The sequence below is a fragment of the Lynx rufus genome, unplaced genomic scaffold (genome assembly GCF_022079265.1).
Source record: "Lynx rufus isolate CCGP_SWC_20201006 ecotype Redwood Valley unplaced genomic scaffold, mLynRuf1.p SCAF_18, whole genome shotgun sequence".
Classification (NCBI taxonomy): domain Eukaryota; kingdom Metazoa; phylum Chordata; class Mammalia; order Carnivora; family Felidae; genus Lynx; species Lynx rufus.
The window spans coordinates 36,781,313-36,802,820 of record NW_025814832.1 but is presented as its reverse complement, the minus strand read 5'-3'; the positions used below and the strand labels follow the sequence as shown (position 1 = coordinate 36,802,820).

The following is a 21,508-nucleotide window of genomic DNA, read 5'->3' as shown; positions in this document are numbered from 1 at the left end:
AATGCTCAATTAGTACACCTGAACCGTTCTAAGGAAACTCCTCTCAAATTCGTGTTTTATATAAATATTTTCAGCTCTATTCATAGAAATCTGCCATCATAGAAAAGAAACAAGCAGATGACCATTTACGAGGCAAAGTTTATAACATGTCAGGTGCTAAATCAAGCATATTGTATTATTTTATTACTGATAAAAGTAGAAATTATAGAAGTGTGTAGCTCCAGAAATTGTGTGAGAACAGCATAATTCAACTTCAATGGATGAAACAATAATTGACTTTAGCTGTAACTCCAAGGTATTTTAGAACTATTACATTTCCCAACTAATTTATTTGAAAAGACCTCACTGACTCATCAAATTTCATCTTTAAAATGGTACCCCCATTCTGAGAAAATTACATGCACACACCAATAAAGTGACCTGAGAAACAATTTAACTCAAAAAAAAAAAAAAAAAAAACCAATTACCTTGTACTGTGTCATTTAATAGCATGATTGTATTTTCCAAGGGAAACTAACACTGCTTAGTACAAAATGGCACACGCTTGCCAAGTCCCTCCAATGGGCTCCCACTTACCTCTGTAGCCCCCATTGTGCACCACAAGCCTCCTCCATGGAATCCTACTCAACTAGTAGCTTCTGAATAGTCCTCTCACTTTGTAACATGGTGCCTCTGCCCAGAATGTTCTACCCTGCCCCCTTGGCACCAGTGTCCCCTCAATCCAAGTCTTATTGCACGATCTTTCCAGGTCCTTCATACCTGCTCTAAGAAACCTTCTTTGGACAGAAATAGTCCCTCCCTACCCACATCTTCAGGACACTACTACTCACATGGGACTTCTGTGCTCTGGCTAGAGTAGAGTGTGCCCATGGTTAACCAGTTGCCCACTTCGCATTCACACACAGGAAGCTTTTTAGACCAAGTACCACAACTGTTTGTCCACAGAAACTAGCATGAAGCTTCTGCATGCAGTGATGCTAATAAACGTGACCTGAGTTAATTAACCACAAACTGTATCATGGAAAACCCAGGCATAACCAACAGGAAAAGAAGAAGAACAGGTTCTATTTTTAACGCTGATACAGAACAAGTTTCTTATAACTCCTGTTGTAGTAATTTTAAGGCTAGGAAAAAATGTTTGGCTTAGTCCACCCTGTATAAACTCTGTAAACATTAACCAGTAAGTTTTAAAAGCCTGAAATGACTTTTCTCCCCCCTGTGGCTTTCATACAGAACCATAATGATTGCAATATGAGCTCAGGGTCACTGTAAATGCCGGATACTAAACTCCCTCTATGGGCTTCCACATGGTGGCTTATAATCAGCCTCACAAAGAACAAATGTAGTCAAATTATCTATAAAAATCTTCTGTGGGACTCGAAAATGTTTCAGGGGCTCACACAAGCTTTGGGTTTTGATGTTCAATGGATAACGGAGAAGTAATACATCGATGGAAAATCTTAGACTCCAGGGTTTCAAACATAATTGTACGTTTTTACAGGGCATTTTCTGCAAACCCCAGAATAAGTACATAAGCATGATATAATGTGGCAATATTTTTACTTAATTTTCAACATAATTAGCTGCCTCCCTCTGTGGCTTTTGTATTCGGCAGACACAGAGTTGTACACGCTTCTCAAGTGCTGTGAGCTGTGGATCGGAAGTCAGCCCCACTTTGCACATGTTTAATTCCTAGTCTCCGAACTGCAGCTGTCACCTGGATTTGCCTGTTTGAAGAGTCGGACCGTCTCTTCCACATTCATGTCCAGAGGGTAAACCAGCTTTGAAGCCCAGTAAACTGCGCTTTTATCTGCTGCAGAAATTAAACCACAGAGGAAAAACACAAGAGGAGCTAAGCCTCCAAAATCTCTCAGTGTCCTTTGGCTCTGCAAAAGTTCAGTCCCTTTTAAGAACATGAGAGACAGGAACCCAAGCTGGGGGGATGGGGTGGGAGGCAGCAGCAGAAGCACTTTCTAGAAGACCTTCTTACAAAAGTCTCATCTGCAGCTAAGGCTTATCTCTGTAATGCAAAAACAGCATTTTCGGCAGGTGAAAAAAATTTTTAAAAAAAAGGACCTTCACGGTCACATCTTTACTCGTCAAGATTTCTTACTGGAGCTGTTGCAAAGAATAAACCAGACTCAGAGTCTATTCCAGATCTTCGTCTCACCCTACAGCTCAGGCAGTCACTGAACCAGCACTGCGATCGCCAGAGGAGACACATGGGGGAAACGAACAAGAGCCACTTCCCACCTCTGCGGAGCGTTACTGAACACCTGCACGTGCCTCACCCTCTTGGGCTGATCCCCCGCGCGGGGGTGGGATGGGGCTGCAGAGACTGAAGCTCCAAGGGTTTGGGAGGGAAATGCACAAGGAAACCCAACCCAGTGAGCATCAGATCTAGTGATCAACCAGTATGCTAATAACAGCCGTTGACTACACTCTTGTCCTGTGCCATCACAGTCCATCTTCACAAAGGAGGGTGGTGGCCTTTCTTACAGCTGGGGACAACTACAGATGCAGAGAAAGAAAGGGGTCGGAAGAGGCAGAACCGGGGATTTGATGCAGGTCTAACAGACCCAACAGCCCACTCTCCGTCTCAGACTCTGAACTGTCAGCAAAAGTCCAAATGCTCCGAGCGCAACCCTCCCCAGTAACCACTGTGGCCCTAGCAAAGCACTGGGGTGCCCAGGGCTGCAGGGCGCGCTGCCTCCCGAGAGACCGCTGCAGATGCCGCTTCCAACCGCGGCCCCCGCACTGCAGCAGCTACCCAACTGACTGCTGTGTTATTTACGAGACAGTCCCTGCTCTCAGAAGACATCCGTCTTCAGATTATTCATTCCCCTCCACGAAGCAAAATCAGCACAGGCTGTCCTTCCCCTTCAAGCTCTGAGCCCCGTCCGGGCTCTGCAGTCAGCTGCCTCCCTCTCCGCCCCCTCACCGACAGGGCTCCTGACTCGGGCCGAGCGTGCTCTGTACTGAATGTTACCCTTTGTCTCAGAGGCCCTGGGCTGGCTGCGATGGCTGGAAAGCCTGAACAACAATGATGAATCAGAGTATTTATTTTTGAGGTTTTCTCCAAGCTGCCTCTTCATCAGCTCTTAAATAGCAGCATTCAAGCTGCCACAGACACTTCCAGAAGTTTTCTGGCCTGGCGTTCCCGATGGGGGAAACTATGCGTTCCTGGCTTTGTGACACCCAGTCTAAAAGGAGAGGAACAAAACTAAGAAAAGACGGGTGGCCTACATGTTTAATTTGATTTTCAAAATCAATTTATTTTCAAATCCCCCAGGTTGCACGAACAATGGTGGATTCCTATTTCTAAGTGTGCTGACCTTTTCTAAAACTGTTTTATGCTTTTCACTCTTCTTTAATTGGAGCCACCTAAGACTACACGTTGCATTTACTCGGTGCATCTGAGGGAGCTGTTGAATCCAGGACAAGTAAACTTAGGCCTTTGAATCCGAGTTCTAAGAATCCTCTACGGACACAACATGGTTTCTGATGTAAAAATCTCACATGAAAGTTGACCATTTTTCAGAGTGCAAGTTTAAACTCAATAATGAGATTATCAGGCTTGAAGAAACCCAAGAATAATCCACAAATTAGAAATCTGTTCTTGCTGCATTTGACTATTAACAAAACAAACATCGCCATCTAAAGCATTAATTTATACACACATACACCACATCCAGCTTGCTGCTCTGGGGAGTGCAAGGACCAAGTCTACAAGTCCAGCTGCTGCTGTGGCTGTTCCCGGGGTGAGGCCTCAAGTACAGGGCCCGAGAGAGAGGACACCTTTGGCAAAAAGGGTTGTTTTGTTCTCCTGACAACGGCCTTTCTCGGGTCCTTTGGGCACATCGCCTTGCCAAGTACTCTGCTAACTCAAACGTTTTCTAGCTAAACGTGGAATTGTTTTGCTATGGTACCCATTCTAACCCATGGCGGGTCATGCGAAAGTCCCAAATGCCACTGATGTCCATACTTAAAACCAGAACAGTATTACCAACAATGGATGAGACAGAAAACTGAACAGCTGCTACTATCTATTGGCCATTCTGCTAGATGTTTTAGGTGTGCTCATTATTTAATGCTCAGACCACCCCAGGGCATCGATCATTTCTCCCATTTGTGGAATAGGAAACTAAGGCTAGCGCGGATTAATTCAGAGATGCCCAGCTTTAAGGGACAGAGCTGGGATTCCAAAGCCATGTTCTTTACCCTGGTCACGTATTTCCAGCAGGGATCAGCTCTAGATCCTCGCTGTTCCCCAAAGAAAGTCTTCAGTCACATCAAGAAAAAGAAGAGACACCATGGAGAGGACCCTAGATATGAAGGCGCTTTCTCACTCAATGGTAATATAAATATTTGAGAATTCACAAACGAGGAAGTAGAGAACATATCGATATTGTTCAGGGAAACTCCTGCGCTTTTCTACAACAAAGGTGACATGCAAAGATTAAACCTTAGGTCCTTCAGATTTGTATCTCACGACTCTCCCAGTGTGACCTTGACACCACATGGCATTTGATCACATGCAAATTATCAATACAAAATCCTCCAAAGAATGTTATTTTTTTTTTAAACGTTTTTTATTTATTTTTGCGAGAGAGAGAGACAGAACATGAGCAGGGGAGGGCCAGAGAGAGAGAGGGAGACACAGAATCGGAAGCAGGCTCCAGGCTCTGAGCTGTCAGCACAGAGCCCGATGCGGGGCTCGAACCCACAGACTGTGAGATCATGACCTGAGCCGAAGTCGGAAGCTTAACCGACGAGCCACCCAGGCACCCCAAGAATGTTATTTTTAAAAATATTTCAAGAGCAAGCATGCAAAAAGCAAGCAGAAGGGCGGGGGGGGGGGGGGGTGGGGAGAGAATCCCAAGAAGGCTCCCAACGCTGTCAGCACGGAGCCCGACGTGGGAATCCATGTCATAAACTGAGATCACGACTTGAAACAAAATCAAGCACTGGACACCTAACAGGCAGATCCACCCGGGCACCCCAAACATTAATAATTTTTGAGTGGTGCCTCATCTAGGCAATCTAAAGAACCCCAACTACAGAACCCATCAAATCACAATGACTAGGGTTTGATGATTTGTGATTCTTACTACACCTGCTAAATCCCACCCCTGGGGAAAGAGAGCCACAAAATTGAGAATCTGGTTCCAAACTTTTATTTTCTCAGTGATTATTACCTGTAGAATTATGCTATCTGTGGCCCTAAGTAATTTTTTACTGTAAATTACAGTAAATAAAGGTGGACTTTGAGTGGGCTTTGGTGACTTACTGCTCTTTAAAGAAAAAAAAATGAGGGGCGCCTAGGTGGCGCAGTCGGTTAAGCGTCCGACTTCAGCCAGGTCACGATCTCGCGGTCCGTGAGTTTGAGCCCCGCGTCGGGCTCTGGGCTGATGGCTCAGAGCCTGGAGCCTGCTTCCGATTCTGTGTCTCCCTCTCTCTCTGCCCCTCCCCCGTTCATGCTCTGTCTCTCTCTGTCCCAAAAATAAATAAACGTTGAAAAAAAAAAAAGAAAAAGAAAAAAGAAAAAAAATGAGAATATTGAAGCTTTCCACCACTTCTGATTTTAGGTAGGCAAGACTTCTCAACATTTGGATGTGTTCTTAAATTATGATGAATAAAAACAGCTTCAGGAGCATGGTGGGGAAGGTGGAGTGTGCTTCCTGAGAGTATAGTTTAGAAAAAAAGAGTTGGAGGGGCGCCTGGGTGGCCCAGTTGGTTAAGTGGCTGACTCTTAACTTTGGCTCAGGTCATAATCCTAGGGTTGTGGGATCGAGCCCCATCAGGCTAAGCATGAAGCCTGCTTAAGATGCTCTCTCCCCCTCTGCCCCTCTCCCCTCCTCACAAGCTCTCAAAAAAAAAAAAAAAAAAAAAAAAAGCAAGAGAGTTGAAGGGGTGCCTGGGTGGCTCAGTCAGAAGAGCATGTAACTCTTGATCCCAGCGTTGTGATTTCCAGCCCCATGCTGGGGTGTTGTGATTACTTAATTAAAAAAAAAAAATTTGGGCCCAGAGAATGAATTCTTGAAACCCCTGAAGCAGATTCTGATGACTAGAATGCACTTCAGAAAGAAAGCCTAAGTTCAGGTGTTAGATACAGTGGAGGGATTTTAAGGTGGGCTTCTGGGAGGCCAGTCCAAGTCATTCAACTCTACCCAGCACCAACTGCAAGGAACAGCTCCAAATGATTTAACAATCTAATGCACACAGGAGGATGGAAAAACCCAATGGTGACTGAGCAACCATGTCTTCTCCCTGACTCTATCCCAGATATCCACAAGACTTCCACATGAGCCACTATGGCAAACTAATTTCTATCAAGGAAGAGCAGTAGTGTTCTAAGCATCCATAATCTTTGCAACAGCTCTACAGACAAAGGGTTTTAGGTGGCCCTGTATCCACGTTCCTATTATCCACATTCTACAGGAGAGTGAGGCACAGAGTTTAAGTAAATCTCCCAAGATCAAAGAGCTAGAACGCAGCCGAAGAGGGATTTGAACTCACAGCCCAAACATGGATTATATGCTCTACTGCCTGGAGCATCCCCCTTCCTCAAGGAGTCGATGCTGAATGAACAAAATCTCAGAGAAGGTGCTTGGATATTCTACTCTTGTTCAATTCTCAATTTCTGAGCAGATGCTTTTTCGTTCTGGGTGCTCTCAGAGCTCTGGTTATTGCCTCTCCCTCCTGTAATTTCTGAACCTGTCACTGTTCATTTCTGATTTTGTGGCTACAGGAAGTGAAAGGGGAGGGGGTGAACAGGTTCAATTATCAGTCTACCTCTCAGGAGCTCTGTTCGCAGGTTCTGCCGGGTGGGAGGCTAAAACTATGAGCTCAAAGAACAGTCACCACTTCCAATTATGTACGGTTGCAATCCATTGTCCCCCCCCCCACCCCTGGGGAAGCTTTTTGGGAGCTTCCACTCTTTTTGGATGCTGAGACACTTTGTTACAGGAGCTGAGCGGCTCTAAGTGTGGAGAATGAATTCTCTTGCTCACTACAACAAAATCCATTCTCACTTACCATAAAACCTTCAATCACAAAATCACAGAGAAAAAGAAAAGGGACCCAAGTTTGTCAAAGTCTCCCCAACAGGTAGTCGGCAGGCTAGAAAATTAACGTCCGGAATCGTTCTCAATAATCCAGGTCAGTGTTTAAGAATGTTCTGGGAAGCAAATTAGCTCACTTCTCATATATATTTTCCAGTGTGCTTTAGAAGTAGAATGAGGGGCGCCTGGGTGGCTCAGTCAGTTGAGCGTCCGACTTCAGCTCAGGTCATATCTCGCAGTCTTTGAGTTCGAGCCCCGCGTCGGGCTCTGTGCTGACAGCTCAGAGCCTGGAGCCTGCTTCGGATTCTGTGCCTCCCTCTCTATCTGTCCCTCCCCTGCTCATGCTCTGTCTCAAAAGTAAATAAAAACATTTAAAAAAATTTTTTAAAAAAAGAATGATACAGGGCCACCTAAAACCCAACTGCTCTCTTCTGAAAACTTTGAGGATTTGGAACAATAAACCTCAGTACAGCAGGTACTGTTGGGGCTACATCAGTTTATTTTGGTTTATTTTGTCTTGCTGTCAATTCCAATATCCAAGTCAACAGTATGGCTGTCTTCTCTCTCCGTAGACACATATGTTAACATATTAAGTACATCTGCGTGGAAGTTATATAATTTTTTTGGTAACAGCTTTGAGACAATTTGTACACCATACAATTCACCCACGTAAAGTATACAATTCAGGGATTTTTACGTCTATTAAGTCGTACAAACATCACAATTTCATTTCAGAGTATTCTTATCCCCAAATCAAACTCCATATCCATTGGCAGTCATTACCTCTTCCCTCCTCCCGACCAGCACCCTTGGCAATCATTCCTGTACTTTCTGTCTATGGATTTGCCTACTTGGGACATTTCATATAAATGGGACCATACAACATGCAGTCTTCTGTGACTGACTTCCCTTGTAATGTTTTCAAGTTCATCCACGCTGCAGCATGAATCAGGACCTCATTCCATTTCACAGGTGAGCAAAGATTCAGGTGGTGAATTCAGATTATGAATTTATCATCTGTCAAGCAGAAGTTTACTCATTCCCAAAGATCATCCATATTCCTAGATTACAAACTTAGGGAAATAGCCCAAATCCTATTCTTCAACCTGTCTATAGCAGAGCATATGCTCAATATAATTTAACCTGAAAAGAATCTGCCAGAAACATTGGTTTTTAAGAAGTTCCAAGTTCTATGGATTCTGAGGCTCCCCACACTCTGAGGGGGCAGACACACAAGCCCTCCCAATTCTTCTCAACTCATTGCTGAGGTAATTAGAATTTGACTCAGCTCTTAATCTGTAAAATGAGGCAGAAAAAAAAAAAAAGGCACTCTTGCCATAGTTCCAGGGAAACAGGAAGAAACAAGGCATCATGCCCATATCTGAAATCTACAGACCAGCAGCCACATTGTTCACCCAGTGACTTCCCACAAGTAAAAGGAGATTCCAACTGAGAGACTATCCCAACTCCCAATAAAAACAATGCAAGATGGCATCTCAGATTCCTTCTCAACCTCGGAAAGTAGCTTATTTGCCTAAATATGGTTTCACTGATAGCAAAGCAAAACCTCCCTAAAGCCCTGGCAAAGGAAGTGTGCCTTTTCCAGAGAATTTCCAGGCAGTTTAAGGTGCATGGCTTCTGAGTGGCCCAAACTCCATCAGAACCCATTTGGTGGAATTTTTTTTTCCCCCCACACACAAGGTACTGGAGGTTTCTCTGCCTAGGTAAAGGGACATGGGGAGGGAACGAGACAAAGAAGTCCAGTGCCTACTGGGAGCTAAAATGCTGTGTGGGGCACTCGTGTGTTTGCCTTTTTCAGCCCCATGACAAACCTCTGAAGGTGCAGAACTTAAAAGTATTCTCAGCAACCCGTGGGGCTCTTACAGCTGCTGGTTGTGGAGACATTGTGAACAGCAGCATCCCCTGCTCACAGCTCAGAGGAGTTGAACTGGTAGCCCAAGGTCACAGACCCAGGAAGTGGAGAAGCCACTTGAACCAGGCGTTCTGACTCTGAAGTCAACCATGCAAAACACCGTTCTAACAACATTCCGGGTATTTTCGTTTGCATTACCCTGTTCTTCCCAGAATGCATAATCTAAGTTGTAACCTCATAAGGCATTTCTTGTGGGTTCCCGTCCTCCCCAACCTTGTGCATTTCTCTGTGGCTCTTTTGTGAATGAGCTTCCCTTGATCAATAGAGGATCTAGCCAGATATCACAGGAAGGCTCTGGCCACCAGACAAGGCATTTGTGTTTTGTAGACATCAGTTTCCTATCGGAGCATCTCAATTCCACAACTGCACAGTGTGGCTGGTTATCAGGGGCTGTGATCAGCAACAGGCTGAGGGGACCATAAACGCCATGATTAAAAAAGTTGGGCAGGTGCAAGAATTTAAAAATAAGTATTTCTAAAAAGCAACGACTCAAAACCCAGAAATCATGAGTATGTAAATGTCCAAAGGCAGAAGCCAGAGTCCCAGCAAAAAGTCAGTACCCCCAGGGGTGAAGACAGAAAGTAATAAATGCTGACCTCCTAATACATTCCAGGCACGGTGCTGTTTTTAGTAGGTCTTCACTTTCATTTTCAAGGTAGGCATTTTAGTACAAAAGACAATGAGTCAGGAAACTGGAGATCTGGCCTCAGCGACACAATTACCCAGCTGCACAGGTCCTTCTTTTAAGTGAGGGGGTTGAACTAGAAGATTCTGCAGCCCCACGATGCCCTGGGATCCTGTACCTCTTTCTTGTTGACAGAACAAGGAAAAAGACCATAAAGGAGCATCAAAGGGATGCTGAGAACTGAGGAGGGAGGGACAGGGCAGATAGGACCAGGCACCAACCACGGAGAAAAAGATCTCCCAAACTCAGTGGTTTGCAGAAGCCCCTAATGGCCACATTATATGCCTCCTGCTCTGGGGACAGCACTCACCCTGAAGAAGGTGGACCAGTACTGAACTGGCGAGGACACCTGCCAACAGATAGAGGCCTGTGGGCAGCAGGAGTGAGGGGATTTGGGTCCAGGATGGGGCAGGTGAAAGCAGCAGCCGACCCCTGCCTGTTTATGCGGTGTGAACCATCCCTCAGGACACCAATGAATATCTTTTTCTGCCATGTGTTGGGCTTGAGGTAAGAGCCTCTGGCCTGAAAGACACGGAGATCAACAGATGGCCTATTTATACTCAAGAATATTTTAGGAGGCCTCATCCTTGGTGAGCTTTCTCCATCTGGCAAAATACAAATGGCGCCTCAGAAGCAGTATAGATGCACAGTGAAGTGTGGCTCCAAGAGTGAATTTGTAGGTCAAGTCTGCAGATGTTCAAATCCTAGCTGTCAGTAAACCATAGGTGACTTGCTAAACCTCCATATGCCACAGTTTCTTTAAAAGATGTTAACAGTGCACTCTCAGAGTTTGGGGATGATTCAAGGCATGAATTCATACCAAGTACTGAGGATGGACAGTAGCCGGTACTTAATATGTACGTGATAAATGCTAAACTTCCATCATTTGTGATGAGGTTAATATATTTAAAAAAAAAAAAAAAAAAGGACAGTAAAGCACTTGTTTCAACTCCGGTCTCACCAAAGTTTAAACATATTCAAATTGTAATCCTCTGGCTCGACAAAACCAGCATATGTCATTAGACAGCCTAAGTCCCAAGGGATCCTCCTTCATTTTGTTATAACAGTGATATGGGTACAGGTCCAATTATCATTAAGCTTAAACTCTATTTGTCCATTCCCCTCATGCTAGAGGTTTATTATTCAAACACATTTGGCCAGAAACTTTGGAAAGATCAACTTGTGACTTTCTCTATGAAGAATATAAAACCCAAGATGACATCAGACATTTAGGGATAAAATGCACTGTTCATACTTCCCAAGAATCAACAGGTGACCATGGAATTTTGCTCATGCACCAGGGACTCTGATTATGCCACTGAGTAAGGAGAAATGCCCTGCTAGATCTCATTTGACAGGAAGATGCAAATACAAGTCTTTGACACAAAATCATGGTCAGCTCCCCAGGGACGAAAAACAATCAAGGTCAATGTAACCAAAAGGAACCATTTTCAAGGGGTGGGAGAAGAAATCAGAAAATGTCAGGATCTTCATGCTGCCTCTCAAGGACAGAAAAACTTCGGCTGGAAGTTGAAAGCTGGACCTCTAACTTCTCAAGAAGCAAAGTGTTCAATACTCTGCCCTAACGAGAAGGATTGGCTTCCACCCCCACCAAGTCCAACAGAGAGCCTTCAAACAACTTGTTTAAGTGCCAGAGAAAGCCGGCCTGTCTGGGCTTTCCCTTTCTGCACGGGCAGAAATAAGCTAGGGCAATCACAAACAGCTTTCGGAAGCCAACAAAGGCTTTTGGGTAGTAGGATTCTACCAGGCCGAGGTGGGAGGCAACGTGAAAAATGTCCTTTGGATCTTTCCTGCTTGTTTATGACTGACGCACAAGGTGTCTGATTAAAGCCTCAGGTGGGAAAAACTGATGGGCAAGACAGGTGTGTCATTCTAGAGGAAAGCGGCAGAAGGCTGACCCTTAAAACAATCCTGCTCTGCCCAGCTAACTTAAGAATTAGAAGCCAAGTGGCTAACGCACAGATGCCCAGCCTTGGATGGGATTTGTTTCAGGACACGCTGCCTAACAATTAGCATGAAGCCAGCCTTTGAGAAGATAAAGGCACATCCTGTCTGAACTAAAGGCAAACATGGCAGAAGAACGTTCTTCCTCTTCGGCAAACCAAACGCAATTACATCGGTTAAAAGAAAGTGTTGAGGAAGAAAAGCAGGTCATTTCACGAAATAAAAAGAGAGCCTATCACTTTTCTGTATGTTTCTGAATGTCCCTTTAAGTATCATTTGGGAAGGGGAGAGAGTACAGGGTTCAAAAGGCATGTCACAGAAAGCTCTTACGTTTAAAATCTCTCATGACTTAAAATTCATTTTCAAACGGCTGAGGTGTCACTGACCGCCTAGGTTGCAACCGCATTCACGTATTTTCCAGCCGTGGATTTCCCTTCGCTGAAGGCAGGAAAGCAAATGTGTCTGTTTTGTGCTAAGAAAGCACCATTCCCCTCTGTGGTATGCTGTGTGTGCAAACCAATTCCACCCAGAGCAGCAGTTCAACTCTTGGGAATGAGCTGAAGCTCACAACTACACACAGATATGCAGAACGCAGTGGGGGAACCTGCCCACGGCCACAGCGATCGATGTGCAAGCGACAGCAGCCAGCAGTGGGCGAGAACCTGAGGCCAGGTCAGTCCTTACAGCATTATCCCAAGCAGAAAGGGAAGGGCCGTGGGAGTGTGATTAAATTAGAAGATGAACGGCTTAGGAGGGGAAAGAAGTCAATGGTACTGAAAAAGAAAATATGAGAATGGAGTCTGGTAAAAATCACCCAACAAAAAGCTACGGAGTGATCACGTGACTGTGTCAAAGCCCTCAGATGGCTCTGTAATTCCTCTTGTGCAAAGGTGGCTGAGAGACGGAAGGGACTCCAGTTGGAGCTGGGTGTTGAGTACAAGTGAGTCACTTGGGGAGGAAAAAACCCATGCGGAAGGCAAAGCCATCTGCAGTCTTCCCTCCTGGAAATTCACCCCGATCTGCGGAGAAGTGGAACACAGTGCTCCAAGCTAAATCATGCCAGAGCAAGCCCGAGCAAGGTTCTGGAGCTGCTGTGCTCCGGGCGCTTGGACCCTGGGGCCCAGGAGTGAATGCAGCTCCCCTCCAGGGACATCAAATGGCACCACTGGAGAAACTGGCCCCAGACCATGAAGTCTCAGAGAGCTAAGCATTAGAGAGAGAATTTTAAATGTTTTTTTTTTTTAACATTTATTTTTGAGAAGAGAGAAAGAACACCAGCAAGTGGAGAGGCAGAGAGAGAGGGAGACACAGAATGGGAAGCAGGTTCCAGGCTCTGATCTGTCAGCACTTAGCCTGACACTGGGCTTGAACTCACAGACCACGAGCTCATGATTTGAGCCGAAGTCGGATGCTTAACTGACTGAGCCTCCCAGGTGCCCCCAAAAAGAAAATTTTGAGAAGACAACCCACTTTGTCTGCACCCCGGCTGCTAAACAGGGCCTTGCAGACATCCACACCGTGTGCTGTCTGCTCATGTTGGGATCCAAGGGTGCCAAAGAGGTGGGCATGAGAAGCAGCTACGGGGACAAGGAGGACAAGAGGCTGTTATAAGGTGGACTTTGAAAACAGGACCAGGTGGCTTCACCTGGAGCAGTCAACACCATAAAAGGCAGGACAGAGCCAGGGAGCCAACAGCTCAGCGGTCTGGCCTCCCCAAGCCAAGAAGGAAAACGGCTGGGCTAACACGGGGCTTCTCTCTCAACACCAGCTTCAAGTTGGGATCACCTGGGGAGCTCAGATCAAACACTGGGGCCACTGACTCCCCCCCACCCCACCGAGGCTGGATTTAAGTGACCTGGAGAAGGCTGGGACTCAGCTTTTTTAATAGCTCCTCACATGATGCCAAGGTGCAGGCAAGACTGAACAGCACTGGTCTAGGGTGTCCTGGGAAGAGGCTTCCAAGCTGCCAACCCCAGTGTTTGTCCAGGTCACCCCGTCTTTTAGCCAGTCTCCCACAGGACAGATGAAGCAGTCCGGCGTGGCTCCCACATAGAGGGTGTCCCTGGCCCGCTGAATCGCAGGCTTTCTTAGAGCCCCGTACCTCAGCGTTTGCTGAGTGAACAGGAGACAGCAAGAGTCCCACTGGGCAACAACGGTTACTGAAAAGATCCTAATTGTCAACGAAATCCAGGTAATCAAGCAGTTGGAAGTGTTGTCAGGAGAAGGCCCGTGGGAGAGAGAGAGAGACGGACAGGGAGAGAGAGCGGGGGGGGGGGGGGGGGGGGGAGGGTGCAGCTGGTTCCCCAGCTGTTTATTCCACAGCCAGGACCAAGCAGAAGCACAAAGATGATCTTTCTGGACCTCCACCATTTACCCCAATATTATCACCTCTGAAAAGCAGGGGAGGAATGTTAGCATTTCAAGCTGTGTGGCAGCACAGGAATTGCAGCAGAAACCCGAAAAAGGAATTCATAGATTCTCTTGCCCAGTTTAGAGAATGCCTTGAATTGGGCCGAGGAGCCCTCCTCCCTTGGGCTCTGAGATGCAGGTGGTGGTTCTTTCCTCGCACCAAAGAGATACAGAACACTAGGCAGGCACCACCTCCCCCACTTTTCCACAACAGAGGGTGCTGGGAAAAGGTTCAGCTTTATCCCACGAGCAAACACACTGAGGGGTGCAAAAGACTGCCAAGGTCCTGGCTCTGTTTTAGATCCAACCATCTCTAGAGCTGAAAAAAAATGTATTGATAGTATTTTCTTTCTGCCCAGGTGTTTTAAGTTAACCCATTTGGCAGGGGGGTGGGGGCTGCTGGATGACCTTGGTGATCGAACCTCGCCATTCAGCATACTTTCTGCCTTCCACATCTGTCTCTCTCAGTAACAAGACTTTAAGTCACAGTCTTCGGCTTCGTTAAGCATATTCGTGGATTTGTCCCTCTTTCCATCTCAAATCAAAATATGGTCTCAATTGAAGTGTGCTCAGCTTGCATTTCCATTCAGAGTTCAAGATATTTGATGAAATTCAAGACCGTAAGGATCAGAATAAACGGATTCTGGACAGGATACACTATGCAGCAGTCATTTGAGGAAAGAGAACTTGGGGTAGGAGCCAAAATAACATCAGTGACTTTCCAAGAATGTTTAAGGGTTTCATTATATTGACAAAACAAAGCCAGAAGAGTAGGATTCATAATTTGGTTCACAGGGACAGAAAGAGTTCTCTCTCCCCCTGACTCAGTTTTCCTTACTGCACGTTGCAGACCGGGGGAGAGAGAGAAGGAGCAAGACCAAGAAAGAGCAAGGAAAAGCTTCTGGAGGGAGTCAGCTGAAATCTCAAGTCTATTTGATTAGCCTGCACACCATCAGGCAGGGTAGTCAGCAGCTTACTCGGAGGCTTAAGAAGACAGTTGGACTCTGATTTATCCAGCTAAGCCATGGACTACAAGGTTCAAGGCCTTCACGTGAGGACTCACAAGAATTAGCCAGAATCCTAGAGGACGTCTACAAGGACATTTTCAAAGTGATCTTCATTTCTGTTGCTCTACATATGTAGAATTTGCCTTGGGACAAATAAAGTTTTCCAAATCTCATTCCTTCTGTGCAGAAAAACTGCTAAGTCTAGGACATGCTAGGATTCCACCCATGGGCCAGCTCCTCCCACAAGGAAGTGCTCCAGGGCTGGTGATCCCACTGGCAGGTGCACAGCCCTTATCACCTGCTCCATGAGGCAATTCACGGATGCTTTTTATCAACGAAGTAAACAGGCTCTGCAAGGACACAGGGCTCCGGAAAAGTAGAGGCAGGACTAGGAAATGACTCATTCAAGTCAAAAGCACAGAGGGCCAGTTGCTGGGGAAAGCACCCAGCCAGCCTTATTCACAACTGCTTCTACTAACTTGAAAATAGTTGGACGGAAAAACGCTGTTGTCACCTTACAGAACTTGACGCAAGTTGGAACACATATATTCAATACTTGCACTCAAACTTTTGCAAAGACCTTAACTACAAAAATCCCAATAGTAATCAAAAATGACATTTCAGCTCAGAGAACGACCACTGAAAACCAGAGGCTTAGAAACAAGAAGAAAAAAATTGGCTTCCTCATTAAGGCTGGAGTCATCTGTCACTTTGACACAGCAAAACTCCAACGAGAGAATAATTCTGCTGTGTTTACATATCTTTTGATTTTGAGTTTCAAATCCTACCATTTTTCCTTTCTTCTAATATTTAAAAGTTACTTGCTACCTCTTAGTCTTAGCCACTCAACCAAAATAAACTCATCCACTCACTCAATATGTAAACTAAAATGAATTAAACGTTTACAACTTCCAAGTCTCATGTTGAAATATCTTCCCTTCCATTTGTATAAGCTGTATTAGTTTTTGACTGCTGCTGTAACAAAATACCATAGACTTAGTGGCAAGGCTAAAACCAAGGTGCTGACAGGGATGCATTCCTTCTGGAGGCTTCTGATTCCCTGCCTTTTCCAGCTTCTAGCAGCAACCTATATTCCTTGGCTCAAGGCCCATTCCTCTCTCTTCAAAGTGCAACACCTGCCTCCATTATCCTTTTCTGACTGCAATCCTCTTGCTTTCTTCTTCGAAGGACCTTGAGATGACACAGATACCACCAAGATAATACAAGATAACCTCTCCATCTCGAGATCCTTAATCACATTGGCAAAGCACCTTTTTTGCCATGAAAAGTAACATATTCCTAGGTTCTGGGTATCAAGACATTACTACATACATATACACACACATGCTTATTACATAGTTGCAACAGGGCACCTGCAGCCATTTCCTATTATGTTTCTTTTTATTTTGTTTTAATGTTTATTTTTGAGAGAGGGAGAGCCAGAGCATGAGCAGGGGAGAAGCAGAGAGAGAGGGAGACACAGAATCCAAAGCAAGCTCCCAGGCTCTGAACTCATGACAGCTCAGAGCTCGGTGTGGGGCTTGAGCTCATGGACTGTGAGATCATGACCTGAGCCAAAGTTGGACACTTAACCGAGACACCCAGGCGCCCCAGTTTTGTATTACATTTATTATTGAACGCCATATTATAAACATTTTCCATGTTTCCACATACACATCCAGATTGTTTTCAAACTATATGAAGTCCCCCCTAGTTCAAACCATTGTAAATATATGGTAAGGGGGGGTGGTATGTATAATGTAATGGATATTTTTTAAAATTTTCTCTGCAATAGTTTAACCAAAAAAAGTAATTTCATTAGTTAAAAAAGAAAAAAGGGGGAAAAACCCAGCAGGAAAATATGCTGACCAAGAGGCGTGGGCCTCCCACCATAACTCCAAAAGCTGACAGAAGGACATTTGAGCAAAGGTCTGCAAGCATTTCTCTTGGGAGCAGAGGTGAGCAGGTCTGCACTTCACCCCACACAAAGCACAATCAGACTGTCTTTCAGCAGAACAGAAACAATCACCCTATTGTCTAGCAGCATGAATGACCCACACAGCCACAAAGCATTAACAGTAAAGGCAAAAGTAGCAACCAGCTCCCTCCTTTGTATGTTCTATTGGCTGCAATTTGTTGACTTGTCAACTTGGGTTTAAGGATTACAGCTTGGGGGTGCAAATTGCATTGGCTTTCACTGCCAAAATCCAGGTGCCAGGATTACCTTACCTCGCGATTTTACCTATTTTAGAGAGAGACAGGAGAATACAAATGCAGACTAGAAAAACCCTAAAAGGGGGATGGGGGTGGAGTAGAGAGGGGGGGATCACGACTGATTTTGCTTCACATCAACTACTCAGTCTCATAATACAAAACGGGGGTCAGCGAGCTTTTTCTGTAAAGTGCCAGTTACCATCTTCAGCTTCATGGGCCAATCTCTGTCACAACCACACACATTCAACTCCTGCTACGGGGCCCAGGCAGCCATATACAATGCATACACTGGAGAACAGGCATGGCTGGGTTCCATTGAAACATTTACAAAAACAAGTGTTGGACAGGACGTGGCCCAATAAGCTGTAGTTTGCAACCCTTGGTATAGAAGGAAGACAGGTGTCCTCACTCTATGCAGACCCAACTATACCCAACTCTGTCTACGCCTTCTCTAATTTACCTTTGTGCTGGTTTTTTAGGAAATCTTGGCTCTTAAGAGTCACTAAGATAAAGTGGCAGGTTTCATTCCTGGCCCCAGTGCTTTACCTTTACACAGGTTTCATTCCTGGCCCCTCCCTGTATCTGTGACCTTTTCACATGACTTTGGAATTTCTCCCATAAAGAGCAAGCCTATTTCCTGACCTCGACTTTGGGCTCAGCCATGTGACGTGTTTTGGCCAACAGAGTGAGGTAGAAATGCCCACGTGCCAGCTCCGAGCCGGGAATGAAGCACTTCCTGGCATTTCGGCTTATCGTCCTGAGCTTCTGCCAGCCCTGGAAGGACATGCCCAGACCAGCCTTCCGGTCAGAGGAGGGGGAGAATGAAGAGCAGAGATGAGCCCCCAGCCCCCACAAGGAGAAAGCAAGGTGCCCAGGTTAAATCAGCCAAACCTTTTAAGACCTACAGGTTACGCCAATGATCATGCCACTGTTGTTTTAAAGCCACCGACTTCAGGGGTGGCCAGGTGACCACAGCAAATTCATACCGGCAGTATATCGATCATAAAGCAAACTACCAGGGGAGCCTGGGTGGCTCAGTTGGTTGAGCGTCTGACTCTTGGTTTCAGCTCACGGTTTGTGAGTTCGAGCCCTTGCATTGGGCTCTGTGTTGATGGCACAGAGCCTGCTTGGGATTCTCTCTCACTCTCTCTGCCCCTCCCTGATTACTCTCTTTCAAAACAAATTTTAAAAAAATTAGGCAAACTACCTATTTCAAACATACCCAATCATCTCCACAGAAATCACCTTCACAGAGAAACTGTCTCCCTTCCAGGGAACAATTTACTATTTTTTTTTTCAGCTGTAGATTTACTTAAAATTTGCTTCACTTATTCTAACTTTATGACTAGTATATGTCCTCAGTATTTCCTTATAGTAACATGTAGCCGTTTTCATCTGATCAGAACAGGTATCCATATAGCAATAGAGAATTCTCCTTGCTATCCAAAAGCACAGCGTTCCTACAAAACCTTTCAGAAGAGAAAATGGCATAAAGCGGCTACCATTCATTTATACAGAAAATTCTTGGGAGTGTTTCCAGACCCCAAAAAATAACTTCTTGTAGACTTTTCTCATACCTTAGGACACATCCTGCTAACCAGTGCACAAATTAAATCGAGATAAAACACAGATGCCCACACACACAGTTCAAAGCTCTGGCAGTGTGATGCTGGGACACAGAGTCTCCCAGTCTAGTTGGGGCTGCTCTCACTGCCTCCCCAGGGACGAGCTACAACACCAACACTCAGCACGAGGGTTTACTTTTTGCCTTGTGTACAAACGAATGCTCTCTTCGGATTTCTTTCAGTTAGTGCAAACACAGTCCCTAAATAACATCGGTCTTATTGCAAAAGCAAAGTAGCATCACATGAACTTTTGAAACCTACACACTTATAGTTGACATATGCGATGTCCCAGATTTTTTTTTAATCACAGTAGTACGTTATTTTTAGACCACCTCCTACAACATATGGTTTATCATTATAGAAGCAAACTGGAACCATACTGACTTAATTATTTATAAGTATTAGCAAGGGTATTAGATAAAATGGTGTCTATAAAGCAATTATGCACGGGGAGTATTCTCAGACCTCCTCCTGAATTAAAAAAAAAAAAGACGGCTTTCGGCAGAAAGAAGGTTAAAGTATGAAGAGTGGCCGCACCATGTTCGCTTAACTCATTATGGAGACAGATGTCCGTTCTCCGCTTTGGACTGAAGTTACTGAGTCACAGCTTTCATCAACATCTTCAGTGAAGAGACAAATCTTAGTTCAGCGAAAACGTATTTGTGCAAATTCTGGTCAGGTCACCTTAGACCTATGCCTTTCCAAGGACACCCCACGTGCCCTAGAAAACCTCAACCGTCCAACAATTGCCACATCACCCCTGCTTAAGCTCATCTCTCCATAAAGCACATAGGGGTTGCCACCGAACTTCAGGTGATGCTCTACTCCAAAGGCTGGTCTCTAAGTCGATCATTTAAAACGTGCAAGGCATTTCTCAAATTCAACTTTCTGAAGTCTAGGTAATTAATGACAGAGGGAAAACAATGAATATCTATATTAATACACAAAATGTTTATAACTTTCAATTATTAGCAAAAAACATTTGTGCTGGTGTCGATGAGCACCTTGAGGTTTTAAGCCCGTGAAAACTCAACCAGCTGCATCCGTCTGGCAGCTGACTGGAGCTAGGTGGTCTAGAACAGCCTCATTCCCAGGCCTGGGGGATAGTTCTGGCTTGGGCTAGGAATCCTCAGCCACGAGGCTTATTCCTGGTTCACACTGCCTGTTATCCTCAAGGAGAGGAGTCAGGGTTTTGTCCTACGACAGAAGTTCCAGGCAAGCTGCGGAGCCCTGCAAGGAATGCACTGGCTCAGAACCTTCATGACCTCACTCATACTGCATTCTACTGGTCAAAGGATGTCCCAGGAGCCAGTCTAAACCCATAGGAGTAGAGAAATGGACTCCACTTCCTGACCAAAGTTGCAGCAAAGTCATTTATAAGGGAGCATGCAACAAGGATAGGAAGAGCTGTGGCCTTTTTGGCAATAATCACATCCACCCGGCAGTCCTATCTTCTATTGTTTCTATATAAAAGTGCACTGTAGTGGTCATGACTTAGTCTTCCTGCAGGGTCACATGGCAGACCCTGGAGGGTGAGGGGGAAGTGATCTTCGATAAAGGAAGACAGCCCTTGACACCTGTCAGATTACTTCTCACCTCGGGCAACAGAGTAGGTACATTTCCAGGCTAATGGCACTGAAACACACACTCCATGAACACAGGGAGTTTTATTTAGTTCCCTGATGGATGCGTAGGACACAGAGGAGGGCCTGGCCCATAGCAGACACACACATCTGCGAAATAAGAGTAAACGCCTCCTACAGCATCCTAGGTTATCTGCAGCCAACTGCTTGACTACTTAGGGCAGAGCAATGATGTGCTGAGATGTTCTCCCACATTAGTCTTCCCAAGAGGACAGTCACGGCTTCTTGAGACTAGCAACTGCACAAAAGCATAATGAAGGAGACCTTCTATATAATTCCAACAGAACAAAAACGCTTTTATAAATGGAAATTTCTGTCTTTGTAAACTTTATGGGAATGTGAATCGTGAACAAATCAGCAAAACACAGCCTTTCACTTAACAATGGATGTTACACAGTACCAAGAATTGAAATTCAAAGATGCACAATCAATGCTTTGGAAAGGAAGTGCCGTCAACGTTTCTGTTGAATGTTGGATGGTTAATGCTGCAGACAGAAGACCCCTGGCGGTTGTCTGCTCCCCTGCCCCCACAACGAAGAAGCGGAGACGTCGGGGTCGAGTGGCTCATCTGAGGTCACTTGGCCAGTTAGGACACAGAAGGGACAAGAATTCAGGACTTCAAACTGAGCTCTGAGCTCTTTCCACTACACACACCCAAGCTGACAGTTTTCTGCAGTATAAACAAGCTTTTGAATATAAGCAACTATAAATAGCAATTAGTCAGAGTCTTGTATTAGATGTGTTGACATCATCAGAAGGCAATTCTGTGACACAGCTCCTCTGACGCTCCCTCTGAAACGTCTCCAGGCGCAGGCTTCTTCACCTCCAACGGCTCCAGCCTGGACCCCACTCCCGTCCAGACTGCACCCCCCAACATCTCCCAGTAATCTGAGCTCCATTGCAGCGTCTCCCCTTCGAAGGTTCACCAAACAGTCCTGCGAATTTCCTTTTCCCATCTATCTA

General features: G+C 45.4%; 1 protein-coding gene across 3 annotated transcripts in view; it reads right to left on the bottom strand.

The window, feature by feature from the left end:
- The window catches only part of PRKCA (protein kinase C alpha), a 400,385-nt gene that overhangs the window by 201,498 nt on the left and 177,379 nt on the right, over positions 1–21,508 (bottom strand). Inside the window, exon 1 of one of the 3 annotated variants that reach the window (XM_047081550.1) lies at positions 831–969. The exons of 1 other annotated variant lie outside the window; for it this stretch is intronic. Coding sequence is in view for 1 of the 2 variants with exons in the window: in XM_047081549.1 (XP_046937505.1) it covers positions 577–591 (15 nt within the window). In the remaining variant the exon portion in view is untranslated. One more of the 3 variants, XM_047081549.1, reaches the window with a different exon arrangement.